This window comes from Xyrauchen texanus, chromosome 40 (genome assembly GCF_025860055.1).
Source record: "Xyrauchen texanus isolate HMW12.3.18 chromosome 40, RBS_HiC_50CHRs, whole genome shotgun sequence".
Classification (NCBI taxonomy): domain Eukaryota; kingdom Metazoa; phylum Chordata; class Actinopteri; order Cypriniformes; family Catostomidae; genus Xyrauchen; species Xyrauchen texanus.
The window spans coordinates 7716405-7743870 of record NC_068315.1 but is presented as its reverse complement, the minus strand read 5'-3'; the positions used below and the strand labels follow the sequence as shown (position 1 = coordinate 7743870).

At 39.2% G+C, this 27466-nt stretch overlaps 1 protein-coding gene across 2 annotated transcripts; it reads right to left on the bottom strand.

Annotated features, from left to right (window-relative positions):
* Positions 1-630: 630 nt before the first annotated feature.
* Positions 631-27466, bottom strand: kcnj16a (potassium inwardly rectifying channel subfamily J member 16a). 2 transcript variants are annotated; one of them, XM_052112206.1, is made up of 2 exons: positions 18750-18872; positions 631-2757 (listed from the first exon to the last, which is right to left on the bottom strand). In XM_052112206.1, the coding sequence occupies exon 2, from the start codon at positions 2744-2746 to the stop codon at positions 1583-1585; it is 1164 nt and encodes a 387-aa protein (XP_051968166.1). In that variant the 5' UTR covers positions 2747-2757; positions 18750-18872; the 3' UTR covers positions 631-1582. The 2 variants fall into 2 exon arrangements, with proteins under 2 accessions (XP_051968166.1, XP_051968167.1); XM_052112207.1 differs by lacking the exon at positions 18750-18872 and adding an exon at positions 27328-27466 and having other exon boundaries at positions 1583-2757.

Sequence of the window (27466 nt, the reverse complement as noted above, 5' to 3'; positions counted from 1 at the left end):
TATTGCTCTTGAAGGTTAAACATTTTCAACATCAACCCTTAGATTGCCCTTCAGGATCTGGATGCATGTTGTGTAAACAGGAAAATATTGGAAATTGCCTCAGGGGCTCTTGTTTCAAAAATATTTTGTTAGTTGTTTGTAAGGAAAGGTTAACCACTCTGCAAAATTAGGTGGAAAAATCTTCTGGAATTCCTCGGCTGATGCAAAAGAGACTCACTGACTGACCACAGTTTGGTCAGGTTAACGTCACTGTCATTATAATTACTCCATAGCCTCTCATGTAGGTGAAGGGTTTGGGGTCGTAATTTAATCAAGGAGGTCTATTTGTACATCTCAAAGAACCTTAAAGGTCATAGAGGAAGAGTATGTAATTCACATAAAAGTTGTATAGCCTCTATGATCTCCGAGAGCAAAAAAGGATGTGCTTGTGTGTGTGCGTTTTATACAAAAAGATTATAGGTTTGTGCAAAACTGCTAGATGGTGCAAATATATATAGCTAACATATGCACCTTTGAAATAAAATACTTTATAAATCAAACAGGACCCAGTGCTTTTATTCAAGCACAACCAAAAGTTTGTTGATTTTATAATTACAGTATTATTTTAAATAGTTCTCTATATAATAATCTCATCAAAGCCAAAGCATCATTTACTCATTTTTATGTTGTTTCAAACCCATATGAATACAAAAGGAGATGTGAGGTAAAATGTTAGCATCCGCGGTCATTCACACTTTTTTGTGTAGGAAAAAACGTTTTAATGAACGTGAATGGTGACTGAGGCTAACATATCCTTTTGTATTCCATGGAAGAGAGTCATGGGTTTAGATATGGTTAAGTTCCAACCTGGTTTCATAAAAACACATTACAATTACTACATTTTTGCAAAATTGAGCACTGGAGCTGCTAAAACTTTGATGTTTTTATTCCCTTTCACACAAATCACGAGTAAAAGAGTAGTTTGTCAGTTGAGAAACACCTATGTCTTATGACATCTGAACACTTTTACTACAGCGCATAACTTGTAAGGTGATATATTTTAACATTTGCATTGCATAGCCAACTACATTTACAAGCTTGATCGATCGCGATTCAACTGCACAGTAGCTCAGCTGATAGAGCTCAACTGATAGAGAGCAAAGAACCAGGTTTTGAGTCCTGAAGAACATGCAAGTTTACAAGTGAGCTGAAAGTGTCACAGAAGCAACACAATATTATGTGGTTACAACAATGCATTCCATGTAACATTTGCTTTTTATGATACTGCCGGTTAGGTTTAGGTTGAAGGTTTAGGGTAGGGAGGTAAGTTTTGTTGATTTAAAACTCACTAGAGCATTACCTATAAAACCCTCATATGTTTGAGAGAAAATGTTACTAACATTTAGTGTCACTTAGTGGACATTTCACTTCAGAACTGCTGCAAAATTTGTGAGGAGCCACGTCATTTCATATTCATTCACGCTGGAATTAAAAGTTTTGCCGAATTAAGGCAAACTATTAGTGCACTATTGCTTACATTAGTGAAGCCTATGAGGAAACCCATTTCAAAGTGCTATAGAGTCATGATGTATCAGGTCCATTGTTATAGCTTGTACTCTTGGACAGCACTGCTGTTAGATTCTTTTTCAGCGTCGAGACTATTCCCATTAACCAACTCCTCAGCTGCTGTTGGGGAACTTATGTAGAGTGGCTTGTGTTTTGGCTGTGGAGAACACTTCTTCAGGTCATATTCCTCTGCACTTAATTCTGGGACCAGAACTTTAACTGTGTGGTTGAACAGGGTGTAGTCCACTCTGTAGTTCTTGCGGGTGACCCTGATCATCTCCTGAAAGTGCTGGCCCCACAAAATCTCACTTGGAGTGTAGGATGTTCGTGTCTGGTGGAGGATGCCTGTGCAGTCATCCGTGTAGGTGAAAGACACAACCAGCTCGAAGTTCTCCTTCCTCAAGTCCTGCAAGCTCACCTTGTACAGAGGGCTGCCAGGGCTGATCTTATGAATGATGGTTGTTGGGGTGGCTAGGATGATATTGCTTTCTTCAATGTTGAGATCTTTGTATGAAACATCAACTTTCCCGGTGGCATGTGCCATGTGCTGGAGTAGCTGTGCATGAGCCGTCCCTTCCACCATGTGGTTTCTACGGAAGTCCACCACCCGCCACGACAGGCATAGGTGGCCGTCACGTAAGCTGATCACAGCACAGTTGCTGAATCCAACCGTTTGGGCTCTCTTCCGTGCAGATGCCATCTTTGCCACGGCAATACCAATGACAAAAGTATCAATAAAGACACTGATGACGTCTTGGATAGTAACTAAGATTATGGCGATCATGCAGTTTTCGGACATGCCCCGAAAGCCATAACCAATGGTCGTCTGGGTCTCTAATGAGAACAGAAAAGCTGCTGTGAAGCTTCGTACCTCATAAATACACGGCTCATTGGTGGGGTCTTTCATATCGCCATGGGTGAGTGCAATGATCCAGAACAAAATTCCAAAAAAGAGCCATGATAAAATGTAGGAGAGGGCAAATGTCAAGAACATGACCCTCCAGCGGATCTCCACCAAGGTGGTGAATATATCAGTGACCAAGAGGAGCCACTCTTCTGGAACATGGCGCACCACCATGTTACAGCTCCCATCTTTTCGCACATATCGCTTCTTCTTAGAATAGTAGCCGTCTTCGGTTAGCACACTAGGTATGTCATCACTGCACTTTACTCCGGAGTATTGCACTGTGCCTGAGTTCATGCTGCCTCAATCTATAGATAGAAAGAGAAATGTACTGTCAGATTTACTTGTAGCCATTACATTGTACTGATATTTACTGGGATAGTTAAAGAAATGATTCACCCAAAATGGAAAATTCTGTGATCATTTGCTCTCCATCATGTTGTTCCAAACCTGTATGACTTTGTTTGTTCCATGAAACAACAGGTTGATGTTAGGCAGAATGTTAGAATAGCACCATTCACTTTCAATGTATGGGGGAAAAGAAGATGCAATGGAAGTGAATGGTGACTGAGGCTAACATTCTTTCTAACATCTCTTTTTGTGTTTCATGGAAGAAAGAAATCCGTATAGGTTTGAAACAATGTGGGGGTGAGTAATTACAAATGTATTTTTTTGGGATGATTCCTTCAAGTATATTGACAGAAAAGCTGAATGATGCCATTGGCATTTATTCCTGCTATGGCTGCGCATTTAATCTAAATAAATAATTGAGATTTACAATTACGACAGCTACAATTGACACTGCCACAAATACACTGTGAAAGCTCTTAGCTCACAGCTCTCTTAGCTTATTTTGGATGTGAATAGCACCACTGGTTGTGGTTGAGGAGAGTCCCCTGTTCACTGTACACTCACCTAAAGGATTATTAGGAACACCTGTTCAGTTTCTCATTAATGCAATTATCTAATCAACCAATCACATGGCAGTTGCTTCAATGCATTTAGGGGTGTGGTCCTGGTCAAGACAATCTCCTGAACTCCAAACTGAATGTCAGAATCGGAAAGAAAGGTGATTTAAGCAATTTTGAGCGTGGCATGGTTGTTGGTGCCAGACGGGCCGGTCTGAGTATTTCACAATCTGCTCAGTTACTGGGATTTTTACGCACAACCATTTCTAGGGTTTACAAAGAATGATGTGAAAAGGGAAAAACATCCAGTATGCGGCAGTCCTGTGGGCGAAAATGCCTTGTTGATGCTAGAGGTCAGAGGAGAATGGGCCGACTGATTCAAGCTGATAGAAGAGCAACTTTGACTGAAATAACCACTCGTTACAACCGAGGTATGCAGCAAAGCATTTGTGAAGCCACAACACGCACAACCTTGAGGCAGATGGGCTACAACAGCAGAAGACCCCACCGGGTACCACTCATCTCCACTACAAATAGTAAAAAGAGGCTACAATTTGCAAGAGCTTACCAAAATTGGACAGTTGAAGACTGGAAAAATGTTGCCTGGTCTGATGAGTCTCGATTTCTGTTGAGACATTCAGATGGTAGAGTCAGAATTTGGCGTAAACAGAATGAGAACATGGATCCATCATGCCTTGTTACCAATGTGCAGGCTGGTGGTGGTGGTGTAATGGTGTGGGGGATGTTTTCTTGGCACACTTTAGGCCCCTGGCATCGTTTAAATGCCACGGCCTACCTGAGCATTGTTTCTGACCATGTCCATCCCTTTATGGCCACCATGTACCCATCCTCTGATGGCTACTTCCAGCAGGATAATGCACCATGTCACAAAGCTCGAATCATTTCAAATTGGTTTCTTGAACATGACAATGAGTTCACTGTACTAAAATGGCCCCCACAGTCACCAGATCTCAACCCAATAGAGCATCTTTGGGATGTGGTGGAACGGGAGCTTCGTGCCCTGGATGTGCATCCCACAAATCTCCATCAACTGCAAGATGCTATCCTATCAATATGGGCCAACATTTCTAAAGAATGCTTTCAGCACCTTGTTGAATCAATGCCACGTAGAATTAAGGCAGTTCTGAAGGCGAAAGGGGGTCAAACACAGTATTAGTATGGTGTTCCTAATAATCTTTTAGGTGAGTGTATATAGTGCTTTGAGTGTTGTGTCAGAAAAGTGCTATATGAATGTAACATTCATTAATTCATTCATTCCGGTGTAGGTGACATAAAGAATATGGCATGCACTAGATCTACACAAATTGAGCATTTTAATGAAAATTATATGAATAAAAATGAATCCCAATTACTATATGAATGGAAATAATCATAAGTTATTATTTTTGTCATAAATGTGCAGCCCTACCATTGGCAGATTTGTCAGAATCCCAGTGCCTTTGACCACAAGCATACAAAATAAGGCTTACAAAGTTTACACAAAACACAGTTACAAAAACACATGGTATGATGGTTGGTTGGTGGTGGACTATATATTTTTTTTAAACTAGCATATGAGAGGAACTGGTGCCATTTAAAATGGTAAGCGAGAAATCCATGTTTTTTCCAGGGACATGATAAGGTTAGCATTGGACAGAGAAACTTTAGCACAAGACAATACAATATTTTATACACATTCTATACAAGTAGTTAGTTTCTTATTAAGGTGCTTTATAATGTGCAGGTTGGCTTCTTTGTTTGTATGTTTTTTCAGTAAACAATCTATCAAATGATCTTAAAGATTTTCCTTGAATTTGTTGTTTTTGTTCATAGAAGAATCCAATCAGAATCATCCCGAGAGTGGTATTTTGTTTTAGTGCATTGTTGCTGAATGTAGTAATTGCAAACCTTTATGGGAACATATTTTGTAAACAACACCATATGTTGCACCTTGGTCACACTCATAAGTGCCATGGGTGCAAAATGTAAGGCTTGTGTGGAACAAGCAAAGGATTGTGGACAGTACTTTGGCCATTTTATGTTGATGACTTAACACAAGCTCAACTTGGGGACACCAAAGTACATCGATCCAGGGTCTGGTTATTTTGACATAAACCACATCATTGTTTTCTGAATTTGGGTCTGAGAGAGACGTTAATGGAAGGATTTAGTGTGTCACTGAGGAGAGAAAGTGTGGCTTTACAACATACAGTAGATGCTGGCAGGGTGTCAAATAAACACTTTGGCACATATAGTTCTCTGCTAAAGCAGTTAGCAGGTGTCACCCATACCCCATCCAGCAGGTTAAGGCTTGTCATTGTATATTTCCTGTGCTATGCAATGCTACCTATAGCTTACAAGAATGTTTGTGCACATTTTTCTTTATGCAAACAGAGATGTTCTCCTGCGTAATGGTAGACATTTCTGTATGTTTTTGTACAACACTGGTGTCAATGGTGAGCTGATACATCTCAGTGTGGAATTTCCCCTTTTCAGTAGGATGGTGTGTCACGTTTGTTTGCGGTTTAATGCAAGAGCGCAAACATATGAACACCCACACACAAAACAAACACATTACATTTATGAATGAGAGGCAATGTATATAGATTTTTGCAGGTTATTACAAAGCTTAACAGTACAAACTTTGCCTAGTGTAAAAAACACATCCACATACTTTCCACACCACTCATAATAGCGATGTCTGTGTTTAACATAGAATGGACCACAAACGGATACTTATAATTACACGTCAAGCACTTCATGTTCTATCTCTTAGTGTAAATTCCTGGCATCTTTGATTTTTTTACATCCCAATTTGAAATGCCCAATTCCCACTACTTAGTTGGTCCTTGTGGTGGCACGGTTACTCACCTCAATCCAGGTGGTGGTGGACAAGTCTCTGTTGCCTTCGGTTCTGAGACCGTCAATCCACACATCTTTTCACCTGGCTCGATGTGCATGACACTGTTGAGACTCCGCGTGTGAAGGCTCATTCTACTCTCCACGATCCACGCACAAATTACCACGCACCCCATCGAGAGCGAGAACCACTAATTGGGACCACAGTGTGTCCTACATGTGACTACCCTCCCTAGCAACCAGGCCATTTTGGTTGCTTAGGAGACCTGGCTGGAGTCACTCAGCACACCCTGGATTCGAACTTGCGACTCCAGGGGTGGTAGTCAGCCTCAATACTCCTGAGCTAACCAGGCCCCCTCGGCATCTTAGATTTAAATGCGTCCCTGTCCTTTACCAAAGGATGTACTTCCAGCTGGCCCATCGGGGCTGGAAACACAGCCTCCATCCAAATGTACACCATGTAAACCAAATATATACAGCGTTAAGGGAACACACTATCTTAGATGAAGAATTCATTTTCCATTTCCACTACCTGTGTAATGGCCTCAATTCCAAGTTTGAAATAAATCAATGCGATGCAGGCATGTTGACTGCATTGTTGTCAATGGACTGTGACCTTCCACTAAACCAGCAGTGGTTTTGCAGATGCAGAAGAATCAATCCTCTTGTCTATATGAATTCTCGTGTCTATATGAAAATTTTGGGCCAGACTGACAGGATTATAGATAGATACAGCAAGAAAGCAAAAGAAAGAAAAATGGAAAAGATGGAGAGATTATTCTATACTTTTTTTTCTAGTGGTGTACTTTGTCATAAACTTATTTTATGTGTTTCATCTGAGATTTCACTGGTATGTTTTGGTTTCCCGCATCTATTTTAAGATGGCAATCTGGGCATGTTTACCATTGGTAATTTTTCTTTTTTTCTATATTCTCTTTGCCCAGTGTCAATATAGTTTATCATAATAGATTGCTTCCTTGGAGATACAAACCTCATTGCAACAAACAATTCTGATCTTTCCAGTTTGCAGACTTCTTAGAAACTTTGCATTGTGTGGCAGTCTAATCTAATACTTTTAACTCTATGCTGTCTTTCTTAGGCCATTGTCTCTTGATAAGTTTGGCTTGGGTTGCCAATTAATTAATATACATGATTGTTTGTGTGTAATGTTATTGAGTGTAATGTAAATCTCCTAACATTCATTCACCATCAGAGTTATTATAACTAACTTCCACTCATTTTGTAATTTGCTACTGAAGCGACTTCATACTCTTCAGAATCAAGAAATTTTTATGAATGCACAAATCTAAGTCTAAAATTATATTTAAATAATTTCTGTTTAAAATGAAACCTAAATAAAGTCAGCATGAAATAAAAATGTACCCTATTTACTTTCTAAATGGAGGTCCTTAATGGACAACTCATTGTTGCACATTATTAAAAAAGAAAAAAGGTTTCAATATTTTTTCAAAATGTAATGTAAAAAATTACCACCTTTTGAAAAACTGTCCTTTTCAGCTAGTCTTTCTTAATTTTTTATTTGACTCCAACAAATATTTATATTTTGGTCAATTTGACTACTCTTAGGTTATGTTTTTTATTCTTCAGCAAACTTTTGCTGATTTCCAGTATCGAGACTAATGTCGAGAACATTTGTGTTTTCTTACTTCAGGGTTAAGAGGCTTTGCCAGGGCAGCCAGCCAATGTGAAGTGACTTTTATCAGGGTGGAGTTCCTAACTTTCTCCATTTACCATTAAAGGAAGCTCCTCTAAACTGCAACACCCAGAGAGGGTGAATGAAGAGAGAATGGAAACTGTTAGCATTCCATTGAGAAAACCTTTGGCAGCAGGCTGATGTATCACAGCCAAACCACTTTGAGCATCTTCTGCACTGATCGCTGCTCCCACCCAGCCAAACTGGGCTGCAGGTTCCCCTCACTTACTGGCTGAACTGGTGTTCACTTCCTTCTGGTCACAGAGCCATGTGTGCTTGCCAGACTATGGAGTGATACAGTATTTGTGTAATCATGTGAAATACCCAGATTGTCTTACAATTATCTCTTCTTCTGGATTGTGGGATAGAAACACAAGGGAAGAGGCCCTATGGCTTTGTCGACATTGAATATTTGTTTGATAGTGCCTTTATTTTATACAATTACAATGATCCAAAATCAATTTTCACTATTTACTATAGATTAATATTATTGCTTTAATCCTCAACAGCTCAATTTGCTGTTTTACAGCCATGCTCAAACTAGATTTGTATTTTCTGAATAAAATGGTTGTTCTTGTTTAGGTACGTTTAGGATTTAGGCTTTGATTCTGTGTAAATGAAATGCTGCATAAGAGCCACTTTGCCGTTGTCATGACAGTCATCATGCATCTGTTTTCTGTCAGCTGTGCACAAGAAACAACACAGTCACTACGCAGTATAAAGGTGGCTATACTGTAGATGGTTAAAGGAATATTTCGAGTTCAATACAAGTTAAGCTTCATCGACAGCATTTGTGGCATAAAGTTGATTTCCACAAAAATTTATTTAAACTTGAACCTCCTTTTCTTAAAAAAAAGGCAAAAATCATGGGTTACATTAAGACCCTTACAATGGAAGTAAATACAATCAGTAAAAGTTCAAATGCTCACTGTTTCAAAAGTATAGCCACAAGACGTAAGCACCAACCCTAAAACCCAACCCGTTCTCATTTCCAAGGCATCAAATACTGCCACCTGTGCAAGAGCCCAGTGCATCAACCTAAAGCGTGATGCCCAGAGAACATTCTAGCATCTGCTTCCGACGCACATGGCAGGTAAGCCAAGGGGCACTCTTAAAGTCAGGCATCACATGATATTTTTGGATAGTATTGGGTGTGTTTAACCACAATATGTTTTATTTTACTTACAAATATAGCAGTCCGGCTACATTATACAATCATATTGATTATTTTAGATCCCCTAACCCAAATCCATTCCTAAACCTAAACAATTTTCATAATAAAACTTATAACTTAGTAAATTTAGTAAGAATAATTTTATTTACATTACCCTATTTTTAAGATAATTTCAAGCACCCAACCCCACCATCATGCCTACCTAACCAATTCTTAACAATATAAAAGATGTAACAAGCAGATAAAGTACAGTCATAATACATATATATTTTTTAAATATACAGAAGCACTATAATAATATTCCAAACCATACAATAGCTATGGGTGAAGAACAGAGTGATATTGTAGGTTGTATTCGCTAAAAATCTTCCCTCTCCATGAAGGCAGTGTCATCCTGATCGTACCGGACACATTTGAACTTAAGCTTTCATAATCGCTCACGAGCCACACTGAAGTCAAGCCTGTGCCATAACGCTTCTTGGAGTGGCAATTTTTAAATATGATGGAATGAGTCAAGATGTGATGTTGGGTGAACATGATCATGGAATAAAAACAAATCTTGATTCTGTTCTTCACACAAAGCTATCAGAAGGCACGGAATGCACGTGGAATGAAACAGGTCACTTCAGCAAAGCAGCAAGTGTACAGAAAACAACAGACTAAATATTAACCACTACAAACTAACAAATGTTGTTGATTTCAAATGAAATGAAAATCATACCCCAATATATCATGTCAGAATGACAAAACTATACCTCAATATATAATTTCACCATTATGAAACGTTTCTCATTGAGAGCAATACGCTTGCCGGATGTGTCAGAAACCAAAGACTGATTTTGGCATCCACCTGTTGAGGCACGCAGCTCTTGTTCTAGTGGCAATATTTGACACCTTGGGAGTGAGAACATGTTACAATATCCTAAAACTGTAAAAACTACAATTTAAACAACTTTACAGCTTGTTTTAGTGATTTTATACAATTATAAGCATCCCATTTCTGTCTTTTAATCCCTCCAAAAAAGTGCCTCACTGCAACCTAATTTTTTTTTTCTTTTTCTTTTAAAGAAAAGGAGGGACGAGTCAAATTAATTTATTTGGTTTTCAACATTATGCCCAAATGCTGTCGATTGATTTTAACTTGTATTGTACCCGGAATATTCCTTTAAATGCATGCAAGGGGGACAAGACCAATCAGAATTCAAAGAAGAGTGCAAATATTTTGGTGACATCATTGCTGTTGGTTAGATTGGGAATACTGAACATTATATCAGTGAAAGTCTATTGGAGGTTGTCAAACTTTAATCTTACAGTAAATGTATTAAAAAAAATTATAAAGTTTAGAAAAAAAAAATGCACACCCAAGGCTCAACCTGTCTACAAATCTAACTTTGAATTTGAAAGTGTATGTTAAATGATTAGATCTAGGTCTGCCCATTAGAAGTTTAAAACAATCCCTTTCCAGCTTGTTGTTAACATATCAATACCTTGCTACCTAAACATTGTAAAAAACATAAATGTAACCATTGCCCATGAAAATGTAAGCAGAATGAAATGGATGACAGTACAATATAGAAATAGTATAATTGCGCAAACTATCAAACATAAAACATGTAAACTGAATTAATTTTACTGAGCCCTTGATTTTAGTGATAAGCATAGTTACTGACCTATGAGATTTATAGCCTGTTTCTAGCCTGTGTCACCAAATTAGGACCACAGAATTTGTGGATCACAGAACAGTCGTTGTATCGTGAACATTCCTAATTGCACATATAATCACATTCTGGTCATGCCTAATATTTCTTAATAAAGATGACAGTTCACAAACCCTTAACTGTGTCTCACAAAGAGGGTCAATGGTCTCTTCAGATAGTTAATTAGGACCAACTAAGGCTCTGGGCCTTAAACTGTATTAAGTCCTAATAGATTTAAATCTGAGAGTCTCCTGAGTCTAGTTCATAGTATCAAAGTAGGGGTAGACAAGCCTAAATGCTCTTAAGAGGGTGCATTGTCTGACAGGGTTGCCGCAGGGCCTGTAGTTTATTCATTACTTTACACATAGAAAAATGCTGTTAGATGAAACTCCAGAATCTTAATGTACTGTCACATAATTTCACAAAGTTTTTAATGTGGGGTCAAGTTCAGAAGCAAACAATACCAATGTCTCAAGAAGAGCAAATCATGTTTTGGAATAAACATTCCCTCAATTTAATGCACAGGCCACTGGCACCAAATGGTAACATAGGATGGTCAAGTAAGGGATGACAATATATTATAAAATCACAAACAATAAATTATGAAAGATATCACACAACAACAATAAAGTTTAAGGCTGCCCTGATGCTGCATTTTATTTGTCAGAACTGCCTTTAATACTAGGGCCTTTCCCACCTAAAGTCCCGGTACTTATCCCTTAGTAACTTTCAAAATGAAAACTGTTGAGAGGAACAGCATACCCGAGGAGACTTTTCCCCTCTTGCATTCGCACTTACAAAAGTAACGGCCATAGTGACTTAACGTAGTATCGACCATTTTTCTTATGACGTTATTTGCATAATATTTCTTATGACGTTATTTTGCAAAATGTTCAATAGCAACAACAACAAAATCAGCAACACCTGGAATCGGAGCTACACTTTTAGGGCAAATTTCTCTGAACAGTTTAAAAAGCACCTTATTACATCCTACCTTCATCCATCCTTATACTGCCTCCGAAGGTAGCATTTTCAGTTTTTGTATGCAGCCTGTGTCTTCAGATTACAGTTTAAACTGGGCATGTGCAGTGCTGCGTGCTGCAGCTGGAGTGGGAGGAGAGATGAGGTGGTGAAAGTGCTCTCTAACCATGCAGCACATCGCTGAACTCCGCATGCAACATGTTGAAAATGCACTATAAAGCTATTTATCAACAAGATCTTTTACAGTAAAGGCGTTTATGTCTCAACATAAATTACTGTACTGAAATCACTCGTTGACTTAAAAAAGACGTCTTTATGCAAGTTAACCATGCAGTAACAGGTGCAATACTTCACTTTTGTAAACTAGATTTAATGATGGTATTGTGTATAATAAAGTTAAATTACCCACTCTCGATAAACATCTGCTTATTTATATCTGTATCCTATATCCCAGGAAAAATGTGATGTAGTTATCCAGAAGTCACTTTATTTTCTGTATAGTCACACAGTACAAACAGTACAGATGCACTGAAAACTCAAAGCGTGACTCCCGGTGAAGTCACATACACACATAAACACATATGTGAAACAGGTGATTCCTTTTGGATACTTTGTTTTATGCTATTTCTGTAAGGGAATTGTAAAGTTAGTGCAATCCAAGTAGCTGGCAAGCAGCTAGTTTGTTTACTAATGGTGTATGTGGAGCTCCTTTCCTTTCTCTATGCTTTGTGCATCATAAGCTTTTGACCAATCAGGCTGCAGCACCTCCCACAGTCCCACAGTCTGTATCTACCCTGAAGTAGGAGCTAAAATTGTCCCCTAAAATGGCTTCAAGGGATAATAGTTCCTCAGGTGCAAAAGCAACGAAAAGTACTAGTCCCAGGGAAAAGTACCTAAAACGGCCTTTAGTACCGCCAGTGGTAAAGGGCCTATTGCGTCTTTACACAGAACTTTGAGCAGGCACAGTGCCTGCTCAGAGAACTGTGTAAAGATGCCTTTATAGACAGACAAGCACTCTTAGACAAGTTTTTGAAACATTGGCTACTCAAAGCATAGGACAAGTATTTATTGTATTGTCTTCTGAAAATAAAATTTCTCTGTCCCCAGACTGAGTCTATTGTCCATGTTCACATGAAGGGTGAAGCATATATCCATATACTGCTCATGTGGGACATATGGCAATATTCTGAAATGTTCTGAGTCTCAGTACAGCTTACCTCTGCTGTCTTATGCATTGCTCCAGGGCTTTACACAACCATTACATGCCCACTTAAAGCAAATAACATCCATGAAGCTACACAAAGTTCAGTGACGCGAAACCACCCTGTATGTGTTGAGCAGAATTTCTTTGCCCTGGGCCCTGTCTCACCCATAATGACCTTCAGTTTCTCTGTTCCCAGGAAGTTTGAGGCACTTTATTTAGCTAAACTTTTACCAGTTTCATTACCGGCTCATGTGGAGCACTCTGTTTAGCAAAAGTTTAATGTTACATAAAGCTTTTAATGCCTAAATATGCTGAGCAAAGATCTTGCAGGATGTCACATGCAGGATATTTTTGGATTCATGGTGTGGGTAGTTAACCACAGAGTTGATGGGGAATTATGATGAGGACTAACATCATGTTCTAACCAGGCATGATACAATAAGACTCCAAAGACTGGCGATACATCTGTCCACACTCAGTACTAAAATTTGCAATTTGACCCAATCACTGTGAATCATAATGTACAGTATCTGATGTTTAATGCACTGTTATGTGTAATAGCCGGTTAAAGGGATAGTTCACCCAAATATGAACATTTTCTCAGGTGTGTATGATTTTCTTTCTTCAGCAGAACACTTTGGAAGAAAAATAACTTAGCTCAGTAGGTCCTTAAAATGCAAGTGGATGGTGAGCTCCAAAAAGAACAGTCAGTCAGCATAAACATCATCCAAACATCTTCTAAAGTGATACAATCACTTTTGGCGGGAAAAGGATAAATATTTAAGTACTTTTTAACTATAAACCATCGCTTCCAGTAAGCTTCATGAGAATGCTGAGATCACGCTGTCTTTCGTGTATTCGCATTTGGATAATCTCACATTCTTCTCTCGGTTGAGACATCCAGGATAAGCACACATCGCACCATTTTGAGTAAAAAAATATACAAATACAGATCTAAACTAAGACCAATGAAGCTTCTGTACAGCATTCCTCCTTCTCACTTGTAAACAGTGCTGCTTTTCCGGGTGTGTCACACATGCTTCAGTTCGCGAGTGTCGCACGTGCCAATGCAATTACGTAACACGTGCATTAAAAAGTACTTCATTGTCTATCTTTTTCACACCAAAAGCATTGTGTTGCTTTAGAAGACATTAATTTAACCTCTTGAGTCGTAAGGATGACGTTTATGCTGACTATCTGTTCTTTTTGGAGCTTCAAAAGTCGGATCACCATCCACTTGAATTTTAAGGACCTACTGAGCTGAGGCATTTTTCTAGTTTTCTTCAAATGTGTTCTGCTGAAGAAAGAAATTCATACATATCTGGGATTTCATGGGGGTGAGTTAATGATAAGAACAATACATTTTTTGGTGAACTAACCCTTTAAGACAAAAAACTACATGGAAGTGTAAGCTTTTATAGCTTGTAGTTTGATCAACTAGGTTTTTGTAAGGACATTCCTGTGTTACAATAAGCTTAAAGTGTTTCTTTATTATCAACATGGGTACTATGTTAGTTAAGCTCTGTTAATCTTTGCCTGCAAAGACAGAGTTGTTGATGTTATTTAATGGTCCTTTTCCTTGTCCCTGGAATACCTGACAGTAGCATTGTGTAATTTTAAAGTCAGTAGAAACAAATTAGCTTGAAATGTTTACGAAACATTATGTTTTATGCACTGGCAACTGTTTTGACATTCCAAGAAAGGTCTCTAAGGCAGTCTACAAAAGTTGACCAATTCGCATTGTTGTCTGTACAGAATTCCTAATTTCTTAATACATGCTTTACTAATTATGTTTGAAAAAGATATTTGTGGTTCATTCATCACCTCTAAATACATACTGTATTTTAAGTGTGCAATGCTTTGTATGGAAAATGTACCTCTTTTTACCACTTTAAATAGAAAGAAAAGAAAAGACAGCTGGCTGTTGTAACACTTAGTGGGCTATTTGGGTCCAGTGATATATATATATATATATATATATATATATATATATATATATATATATAAATATATATATATTTTTCTTTTTATGAGATTACAGCATGTTTCTCTCACACATTTTGTACCCTCATTATGGGTTGGCCACAAGGCTTGTCTTCCCTAATGCAGCTCAAGTGTCAATCCTGAAAAGCCCTTCCTCTAACTCCCCAAAAACCTAACAGACATCCTTTTATTTCAGTTCACATTCTGTACTGTATATTTAGTTTGATCTTTGTCTAATTACAACAGGAATCAAGGAATAGTGTTAATTTTGGGGGTTGGGATGACAGGACTCTTGGACAGTGTTTTCACTAGACACAACTTTGTAATCACTCCTCATGTTAATTACTGTAAATAACCAATAGAATAGGGATGGGGTGTGGACAAAATAAAATATAAAAGTGTAAAGGTGAAGTGTGTCATTTTTGCGCCACTAGCATCACAAAACTGCAAATGCAAAAATCAATCAGGTTTCCCCAAATACATTCATGTGCTATTTGTCAACAAATGCAAAATCCTCAGACTGATCTCAATGGCGACAGTAGGTCAAAAGTTCTTTGGCTGATATAGGTCAGTGCTTGACAAAATTCAAACCACTGCTTCCATTGGCCAAAGCTGGAGGTGCTGTTGAATAGATGAGCATGCGTGTGCTACAGTTTCCGGTTGAAATGTCCTAAGAGTGGCTCCACCCGTACAAAAAAATAACTGCAGTTTTTTAACTGTAATACAAGCGTGGTAAATTGGACACAGTATTCCTGCAGTTTCCAGTACTGAAGTACAAGTGTGGTGATTTGGATGCAGTATTCCTGAAGTTTCCAATACTGCAGTAATACTGCATCCAAATGGCCACACTTGTACTGCAGTAATGGAAACTACAAGAATACTGTGTCCAAATTACTACACTTGTACTGCAGTACTGAAAACTGCAGGAGTACTGTGTCCAAATTACTACACTTGTACTGCAGTAATGGAAACTGCAGAATTACTGCATCCAAATTAGCACACTTCTACTGCAGTGCTGAAAATTTCAGGAATGCTGTGTCCAAATTACGTTACTTGTACTGCAGTACTGAAAACTGCAGGAATACCTCATCCAAATTACCTCGGAAATTATTCACATTAATAAAGTTACATTTGTAGCTTTTAAATGTTGTGCTAATCTAACTTTTCCCGATATTTCCCACATTTTCTCTACTGTTTGCGATATATGTGGGGCTTTTCTCTCTGTCCCTAGAGAGAGTGTGTGTGTGTGTGTGTGTGTGTTTGATTGCGTGCCGGAGAGAGAGAGAGAGAGAGAGAGAGAGAGAGAGTGTGCGCAACTAGTGATGCACTCTCATCTCAGCGTAAGAGAAATGAAAGCTTGAGAAAAGTGCTCCGTGTTCACTCTATTCACATTTTAGCATAATTCCAAATATATTTGCATAGCCTATATTTGAAAATGTATTTTCACAAATTACACAATGCAGTTTGTTGACTAAGAAATATTCCTTTTGCTATCACCATATGAAGAAAGCACAACTGTATTAATGTGATCCTTGACTAGTAGGCACCAACCCAATGAACAATGGGAGAACTAAACAAGAAGTCAGCTAAAATGTACACCCTCTAATACAAATATTCCATGCAACTGACAACAAGAGAATCATAATGTGGCCGTCAACGATCTCTCTCTCTCCCGCACGATCCCCTGCAGTCAGCCTTTATCCCTCACGGAGGCATAATTAGCCTAATACGGGACCGGGTGTGTAGGATCACGACCCGGCCCCGCCCTCCGCCCTGCCACACATATATCCAGGTTAGTGGGATGACTGAACTCACTTTTCCACTGTGAATTAATTTTTTTTCTCCCTTTTTCTCCCTAATTTGGAATGCACAATTCCCAATGCGCTCTAAGTCATCATGGTGGCGGAGGACGAATCTCAGTTGCCTCCAAGTCTGAGACCGTCAATCCACGCATCTTATCACATGGCTTGTTGAGCGCGTTACTGCAGAGACATGCGCTTGTGGAGGCGTCAGGCTATTCTCCGCGGCATCCATGCACGACTCACAACGTGCCCCACCGAGGGCGAGAACCACATTTTAGAAACCACAAGGAGGTTACCCCATGTGACTCTACCCTCCCTAGCAACTGTGCCAATTTGGTTGCTTAGAGTCCTGGCTGGAATAACTCAGTACACCCTGGATTCGAACTTGCGACTCCAGGGGTGGTAGTCAGCATCTTTACTCGCTGGGCTACCCAGGCCCCCCACTGTGAATTAATTGTTATGAGTTTTACCACAGAGGAGCCATGAACATTTTCTTATACAGAAGTCACTCTGAGAAATAATGACCATACAAATATGGCTTTTAGCACTTATACTGCCCTCATAATAATACTTCATCCGAATAATCCGGTAAAACACAAGCACAACAAGGCACCAAGGAAACGCTGGCTGCTTCACTTCAACGAGTCGTGTGAAAGAGTCTTTAGTTTGCTGCGTCTGCGTTTGTTTTGTATTTAATTAATGTTAAGAGGTCCTTTCTCCATCACTTTGATGCTGTGTGGTTGTTTGTGGTATGTGCATCTCTGTGTAAGGTCCCCCGGTTATATTGGAAAGGTTCCGCCCTATTACGATAAAAAATTAACAACGTGTCAAACATTGTATATTAGTTTGTAAATTAGCCTTAGTTTAAATGCTTTAGAACTGCAGTTTTGTTCAATGTGAAAACTGCAAATGCAATTGAAGTTCAATTTATACTACAGTACATCTGTTTAACTGCACTGAACTTCAGGTGAACTGCACAAAACTACAGCTGTACTGCATTGATTTGAAATTCTTCTTCACTGAACTGCTATTATTTTGCAATGTACTGCAGTTATACAAGTGTGGAATGCAGGTATACTTGCGCTATATCAGTACTGCATTTAAAAGGTACAGTACAGCATCATTGTACTAAACAAAACTGCACTTTTTACAACATACTGTAGATTGTTGGCAGTGATTTTTAGTAGTAAATGATACAAACTAAACACCCTAACCCAAACCTCAGCCCTTAATTTAATCATCAGTTGAGTAAAAATGCATCCTTCGAATCGCACCCATCATTGATTTTGTGATCATGAATACTTAGTGGTTTCCACCAGACCATAAGGTAAACACATTTGAATTGATGCAAATATTTGTTAAACGGAATGGCGCTTGTCAGTAACCGCAGAATGGTTTCAATGTCTGAGTATCGGAACATTCGGTAGCAACATGTCAAGCTCCCATGTGATCATGTTGTTGTCCTGCCCTGAATTCAGACGATTGGTTAAGTCAATGTTGCTGTGTCAGGCTGGACAGGATGCTCAAACATATAGAGAAATCTTTTGATAGCACCACAACAGTCACACTGTTTAACATTTTCAGGTGAATCAGTGTACAAAATGGCTTACTTGTCAAGATGGGGTACGAGAAGGTATTTTAGATTTGAAAAATTGCACACATCAGCTTTAAACATCTGCATTGAAAACCCCATACTGATCGACAAACAATCTGAAGATTGTATAATCTACAGTAAATAATTATCTGAATATTAACAATCAGGCTTACTAAGACACCCCTTAACTTAAGAAAACCCAAAGTAACAACAGATTTTATAATTATAACCAATAATTTTCTTGGGCACTGGAAGAATTCTTAGTCAAATTAAAAGTCACAATAATTGTACCATGATTTGTTTGAATTGTTCTTAAAGTTAAGCAGCTCTGTTTGTCATTTCATGTGAATAAATAAACACACTGAGAATGCTGAGGGTGCCTACCTGCTCTTGTCTCTGCTCCCGTCACTGTGAGAATGTGCAGGACTGAACACAACCTGCACTGACTGCAGAGGTTGGATTAGGTGTGTGAGAGAAAGAGCCTGCCCACCTGTACCTACTTTATGCTCAAGATTCACATGTGCTGTGTGTGCGTAGCAAGTTTGGAGCCGTAGTTACGTTCATCTCAGCCTCAGATGCCATGCCCACAGGCTCTAGATGGTCAGTGAAAGACTATGCTTTATAAACATGAAGCTTAATAAGCTGAGAAAATGTAAGAATATGTAAATGCCTTAAATTGTTTTCCTTTATAGTGGTAAGGTCATGAACTGTTTAAGCATAAACTGATTGACACATGCAGGTTCCCCAATACCCCTATTTTGCATTGAATGTAAACACTTTCACCGGTGTTCTTACCAGTTTATCCAGTGTGCACAAGTGTGCCTGTTTACACTTGTGATGTCAAAAGCAGAGAATAATCAGATTTTTCAGACTCCTTTTTTAAAGGAATATTCTGGGTTCAATACAAGTTAAACTCAATCGCCAGCATTTGTGGCATAATGTTGATTACCATAAGAAATAATTTTGACTTGCCAATTGAAAATCGAGTTTACAGTGAGGCACTTACAATGGAAGTGAATGTGGGAACATTAAAATACTCACTTTTTCAAAATGATAGCCACAAGACATAAACAATATGTGTGTAAACATGATTTTAGTGTGACAAAATCGTTCAGTAACATTTTCTATGTAACGTTATAGCCAGTTTTATAGCCAACTTTGTTGCCATGACGATGGATTGTCAACAAACCTTAAAATTACTGTAATAATTAAAACTGAAACAACTTAACAGCTCAAATAATACATATGTTTAAACAATAATTAATTTAATGCTTTTATAAAATTATAAGATTAAATTTTCTTCCTTTAAACCCACAAACAAATTGGCCACATTCACTTTCATTGTAAGTGCCTCACCGTAACTTCGATTTCTGCTTATTTTTTTAAGAAAAGTATGGATGAATCAAAATGATTTTTTGTGGTAATCAACATTATGTCATAAATGTTGTCGATTGAGCTTAACTTTATTGAACCTGGAATATTCATTTTGACACGTGCTTCCTTGAATAAATGAAAATATTCACAGACATCACTGCATGCATGTGTGTCATTACACTTAAATGTTCAAACAAAAATGTAGATTTGCCTTTGGATCTACCCTAAAGTAACAAACATGAGATGAGTTTAAATAAAACTTGTGCATGCTCTTGGGAGTGAAGACATGTTGTCACTGTAAATACAGACAGCATGTATCCGGACAGCTTGTTGCTGTCGAGAGTTACAGTTAACTTACAATCTGTGACACAATCACTGGTCTGAATGGGATATTCTAAATCCAGCCATTATTAATCCTTTTAAAAATGGTGCAAAACCACTTATTTACTAAGAGTGTTTACTAGAGTTTTATTGGACCAACTGCCTTTAATATCAACAACAAAAAAATGGAAAGTGTTTTCTCCTTGTTTTTAAAAGTTGATCATCCCATTTATTTTCCTATTGCAAATTTGATCAATTATTTTATTTTTATTTTTCCTATTGTAAATAGGCACAATTATATGGTTAGTTGCATTTTATTTGCATGTAGCATTTTGTCCTGGCTGTCAATGATCTTCTCAGAATAGACCAGTGACCTAGAACTCAGAAACATTTTAGAGCAAGCCATATTGGTATTAGAGTCTCTCTAAGAAAAATAATTTTGTCTCACTCTTGTCTACTCTTTTATAGAAGACCCATTCTCACATTTCAGATTTCAGGCTTGAGAAAAAATAGGGTAGCCTGACTTATAAACAGAGTTTGGGCAGGTTGCTTCTGTTTTGTGCCTACAGGACAATTTAAAGAAATGGAAACAAGAGATTACTGTTCAGCCACTGGAACTTTTCCATCCTAGTTCAGATGAAAATGATCCATAAATGTCAATGCTTTAATCAGAAATGCACATCTACGTATGGTTATGTGTATTTCTTAAATGTGCACCTCTTGTCATTAAATGGTTCAATGGTTTCAACTACATTTAAAAGCTTGTTTGAGTGCGATCAGATTGCACGGCAGCTCAACTTATAGAGCGTTGTGCTTGCGATGTAAATGAATAAGAGGGGTAAGAGTCTTGAAGAGCATGCAAGTCATCACTTGAGCCAAAAGGGTTATTGAAGCAGCACTAAATGACATTGCTGTCTCAGCAATTACGCTCTTCATCTCACATTTGCTTTTCTGACACTATCAGTTAGGTTTAGGTTTAAGGTTTAGGTAAGGGAGGTCGGTTTTGACCGATGATCATTAACCATAACCTTATAGGTTTGGGAGGCAAGTTAACTCACATTAAGCATCACACAGAGGACATTTCACCTCGGAAGTGTTGTGTTATGCTTAATGAACCACTTAAGATAATTTTGTAAAGATGTCGCCAGTCACATCATTTTCATGAGATCAAGCTGCTTTTTTTTTTTTTTTTTTTGTAAAATTTTTTTTTTTAGCATATACAGGCAGCAGTAATGTATCACAGTGCAATAATGTTTGATATGATGTGATAGAAACTGAATTATTTGGGTGCAGGAGCTATATTGGTGTTTTTGCCCAGTCCATTGCTGTGCCAACCAAAGTCTTTTGTTAACCATTGATCTTTACAATTGATAGTTATTTGGGTCATTCAATAGTTCAGTGCCACGTGGGTCCTTGTCTGTTCTGCAAACCAGCACAGTTTTACTGATGCAGCCTCATTTATCACATGAGGACTGAAGTCTTAAGACATGTAATATTTAGCCAGAAAATTAATACTGATACTAAAGTCTTAATGTTTCTCTTACTAAATGTTTTCAGTAGCATGGAATAATTAACTAAATGGTGTTGTAACGCTGAAATGATGATTCATCTGTGCATGTTATTCCATTGAAAAAACCTAACCATGCAGTCAATCTCCTTACCCAAACACTAAACCTACCCATGATTTAAATAGCAAAATAACTTTTGTATACCACAGGAGAAAGAAATCACTGGGGTTTGAAAAGAGTCAAGGGAAGCGTATTACAGGTTATTGACATACAGTACAGTGTTGTGCAAAATCTTATATAAGTAGTTGCAAATATTAAAATCCTCTTTTGAACTTGTTGAGGTTTCTAGTTCTCTATTTTCAGGTCTAAAAGAAACACAGCCTGCTATTAAAATAAATTTTAATGATGAAAAAAAGAGACAACGAACATCCACTACAAGATTAGATTTCATTTTCAACTGTAGGAACCTTCCCAATATAAAGTTCAACAAGGACACTGAAGAATCAACACTGATTCAAACAAATGTATTATGGAAAGGCTGAAGTTATGGTTCCGTTTTCACCTTAAACTTGAGTACAGTACAGTATGAGCATGTGTCTGTACTTCTTTGTATTAAAATAAATCTGATAAAATAAAATCCCTAGACCCTTTTAGGAATCAACCAGGGATCCGAAGATGGGGTCTCCTGGGAACAAAGGCGCACTATTAGGGAAAGGGCGCTAGGCGCAAGCGATTCACCAAGCCAGAATGTCAGCGTGTTAACGATTTCTACGGGCTCGGACCTGAGAAAACACGGGATGATACTGACTCAATTCGGAGATTGTAGAATCTCACGAAAGTGTTGGGTGTTGCTCACCCTGCTGCTCAGCAGATGTCTGCTAGGGAGGTGCCCCTGGCCAGTGCCCATGAGGACGCAACACTCCTGGTTGAGTGAGCTCGGACCCGCAAGGGGGGGGCACGGCCTGGGTGTGATAAGCCAGTGAGATGGCGTCGACAACCCAGTGGGCGAGCCTCTGTTTGGAGACAGTGTTCCCTTTCTGCTGTCCCCCAAAGCAGACAAAGAGCTGCTCAGAACGTCTAGAGCTCTGCGTGCGGTCCAAATAGATACGCAAAGCACATACCGGACACAGCAACGAAAGGGCTAGGTCTGCCTCCTCCCGGGACAGCGCTTGCAGGTTCACTACCTGGTCTCTGAAGGGCGTGGTAGGAACCTTGGACATGTAGCCCGGTCGTGGTCTTAGGATCACGTATGTCTCTGCCGGACTGAACTCCAGACAAGTGTTGCTAACAGAGAACGCTTGCAGGTCCCCGACCCTCTTGATGGAAGCGAGCATGATCAGCAGGGCAGTCTTGAGAGAGAGGGCCCTGAGTCCAAGCTGAATCTAGCAGCTCGAAGGGGGGTCTCTGGAGGCCCGTGAGGGCGATCGAGAGATCCCAGGAGGGAAACAGGTTGGGCCAGGAGGGAGTTTGCCTCCGGGCACCTTTTGGGAACCTGATAATTAAGTCGTGCTTACCTAGGACCTTGAGGTCCGAGAACCAAGTCCGGGTGGGCCAGTAGGGGGCCACCAGAGTGACTTGCTCTTCATCCTCCCTGACCTTGCACAGCATCTGTGCAAGAAGGCTCACTGGGGGAAATGCGTACTTGCGCAGCCCCGCGGGCCAGCTGTGTGCCAAAGCGTCTGCCCCGAGGGGATTCTCTGTCCGGGCATACCAGAGTGGGCAGTGGGAGGTTTCTTGGGAGGCAAACAGGTGTACCTGGGCCTTGCCGAACCGGTCCTAGAACAGCTGGACCGACTGGGGGTGGAGCCTCCACTCTCCGCTGGGCAAGCTTTGTCTTGACAGCGCGTCCGCTATCACATTGAGGTTTCCGGGGATGTGAGTGGTGCGCAGTGATACCGGACCTTTCAACTCGGTTACTCAATACAGTTTGACAGGCCTCCGCCCGCCTTCGTGGGTGTCCATTTTCAATCAGTACATGTCGAACATGCCCAGTCCCTGCGCGAAGAAATCGCAATTCAGCAATCGCAATTCAGCAAGGTTACGCAATTCAGTTTCCCAGTCCTCCGCCCCCCTTCGTGGGGGCGGAGGCCTGAGAAAGCAGAGATCGCAACGCTGCCGCGGTTATGTTCTCACACTGAAAACATAACCCATTGGAGAGAATGCTCATCCCGAGCTCGGACGGAAACAAGCAAGCATGCCGGGGAGACAGGGGGGTTTCGAGGGGGTTCACCCTGCGAAACGGAGCCCGTCATTGTCCCCGGATCGTCTTCATCGCCCGCGGTGCCTGCCTCAATCCTGTAGGAATGAGGTGAGGCACAGGGGGCAGCTGAAGTGGCTTTCTCTCACTACAAGAAAAAGCCTACGACCGCAATGCTGTCATGGCTATGTTCTCGTACTGAAAACATAGACCATTCATAAAAACGCTGCCTGCGTGTGATCGCAACCCAGGTATGCAAGGCAGTTTTTATGACTGTCAGGGGTGGGGAGAATCAACCACATCCAGAAACTACACAGGGGCGGAAAAATCGTCTTTAAAAAGACGCGTCCTGAAAAGGACTTTATCGAATTTTCCCAATAATTAGGGATTTTTAAAAAAAAAATAATTTTACTTTATTTTTCTTTAGTTAGAACTTTTCTTTAGTTAGACCATAGCATGTGTGTTGAAACACTTTTTTTACATTTATTTAACTATTAGTAAATCTCGGAAAACAAGGTTATAATGTACATTATGTTGCCTGATGTCTTTGTGGACAACAGTTTATTCTTTTAAATCAAACATTGTATGTGATAGTGAATATCATAATGATACTTGTCTCACTGTCCTAAGGATTTTGAAAGGTTGTGCGTGTGAATGAGTAAATGTGTGCGTGTCTGTGAGTCTATTTAAGGTATTTGGTATCCAATGGTTCAGAAAGCATCCCCCTTTTAAAAATCGTCCTTCAAGCAAGCCAGCAAACAAACAAACAAACAAACAATTGTGCGACTGCATGGACCCTGTGGGCCACCCGGTCTACAGAATATTCTAATGTTGTCAGTACTGGTTCACTGTGGTTCATTAGTTTGTCTCACAAGTGAACTATTAATAGAAAAACAGACTGCGCTTTTAGAGAAGGACCTTGCATAACAACTAGTGTAGCATTCTAATTACAGTAGGCTAATGTATTATTTCAAATGCCACTGCAAATAATTTTTATGCAGATAAACCCCAAGTTGTGGCAGTTTGGCTTTTAGTTGTGACAGAGATTGTATGTATTCCAATTAAGAGGTAAAATATAGTATAGCTTGGTTTAGCTACACTAAGGAGTTTTTCAAACCAGTGGTGATTGCTTTAAGACTATATAGGAAGCACAACTTTCATCAGAAATGGGGCAATGACAAGTTTAATATATGTACAAATAATCTACTGTATATACAGTAAATTGCATATTACTCTTTGTGCATTTCATTATTTTAGCAAATAAAAGTCTAAAATGTCACACATTACTGTCGTGTAGCTCGTAAGCTAACGTAATCTGCTTTTTTCTACATGAATATTTCTGTAGAATTCACAATGAGAGCTTTGAAGCCTTGCTCCAATGAGAGCCTATGGGAGATACCTGTACCATTTAAATGTGATAAAGATCGATTTGCATTGGACGAGAGGTCCTAAACATGTCGTTTCGGCTCCATCCCTGACGGCATGCTTCTCTGGTAGCTTCATGAATGCTTAGTATTTGCAATGGATATGTATCTGATTGCTTATAAGATACTGCAAAGCATTTGAAAGCATTCAATCAATATAATTGTAGCACCTAGAAGCACAGCTTCTATATATAATGATTTGTTGAGCTCTTAAATGGGTGGAACTTCGCAACAAACGTCTGATAAGTGAAGCACTATGTACGTCACTGACAGCAATGGTGTCTTAAAAATGTGGCATTGCTTCAGGAGATGCTAAAAAATATATTGGACATGATGGACGTTGGACAATATTTTCATAAAAAAAAAACATTGGAAAAGGTTGCAGACGGATATTCGTTAATATTTTGCATGAGTGAAAAGGCATACAAACTGTTTACACACCCACAGTGAATGTGGCTGTGGGTTTGTTTGAGTCCTCACGTACCGTTTGGAGACTCACATTTTTTCTGTTTCATAAGTGTTCTCATGTCAGTGGCGATGAGGCTGTGTATTGATGCTAATCTGATGGAGCACAGCGAGGGGAAATAGCCACTTTTCTCTGGCCCTCCTTCACCCATCCTCAGCCCTGCCCCTGGAGACCCAACCGCTTGGCTCCATATGCTTTCTTCCATCACAAATCTGCTTTTTCCATTTTATGTTTCATATCCAGTTGTTTTCTTTCTCCCTCTGCTTTATTCTATCATTCTTTCCTACCTTCGTCTCAATCCTTCACTAAAATCAACATGATTATGTTTCCTGGTGAGTTAAATGGCTCCAGGACAACAGGAGACTGAAAAATCTGTTAACCTTAATAACATCTTCATAAAGATGTCACCAGCCTGTCAAACTCTTTTGCCTCCATATTTTAGATTGTAACCCAATACAGTTTTTGGAATACAGTCATGCATTGACCTGCTATCTACATGAGAGCTTGTAAATTTGTTTTTGACCTAGGCTTTGATTAAGGGTGCTATTAATGTCTGTGTTTTATCCTTTATCTGCCGCCATGGTTACATTAGCTTGATTAAATGGTCTATTCACACTTCATAGAAAATAAACATTTCTGTCTGTCGTTTGTTATGTTTAATTTGTGTAAATTGAAAACATTGCCCTTTGCCAGGCCCTTAAATTCAGTGTTTTTTAGCTGTTTCACTGTTGGAAATAGTCAGATGTAAATGATTGTTCTTTAGTGCACTTAAAATACCATTTGTTTTGTGACTGGGTGGCGGAAAGCGTTTACTATCTTGCTTTGGATACCTCACAGAAATTTGGGTATCTTTCAGTTTGACAGATTTTCAGAGTGTGTGGCACAAATATCAAGATTTCAGCATAATTATTTTAACTTTAATATTTCACTCAATTACTCAATTTTGGGTGCAACATTGCAGACATGAAAAACAATAGTCTACACTTCCCTACTTTTGAAAAGGACCAGCCATCAATGTCCCCTACATAATTTCTTATTTCTCAAAGTGTTTTATATTTTAAAGTCACACTCAATTGCCTTGACAAGCTCTATTCTATTCACTGTTGTGATGTATTTCCAACTGAAACAGGAACTGGGGTGGGATATATCGAACAACCATTTTTTAAAATAGCCAGTAGGCTTTAGTTTACAGCCACACAAACACCCCTCTCCACCATGCTGTTCATGCCAGAGTCGCATACTGGTAAAACTTGAGAAGCGATCTTAATACCGGCCAGCTTTTCAGAAGTGACCGAATGATCTAATTGTCAACACTACTACAAAACCAGCCCACAACAGTACACAGCACATTGTCTTTTTTTTAAAGTTGTTTTTGATCAAAGATTAAGAGGGCAAACCATTTAAAAAAAAATAAAAATAATAATGCACACGGATAAATAATTTATAATAAAAACAGCAACATCCAAAAAGAAAATAAGAATAGTTCATTTTGAATTCATGGCGACTTTAACATTTGTTTTGTCCAAACATTTACACTCATATATAATGTTCAAGTTTAATTCTACCTGGCCATTGCTCATATATCCCCATCTCCAACCTGACAGCCCAATGTCTGTTTGAGCCACTCCAAACTAGCAAACAAAAGCAATACTTTCTTTAGCATGCTGCTTACTGTGTATTTGGAGAATGATTTTTTACTGCTGGCCACTGTGGTCCACTGCAGGAGAGTTGAGGTGTTAAAGTATGAGTACAAGAGAGAGGGAAAAACCACCACCGCAGACTCACTCAAATGACACTGAACAAACCTGTTC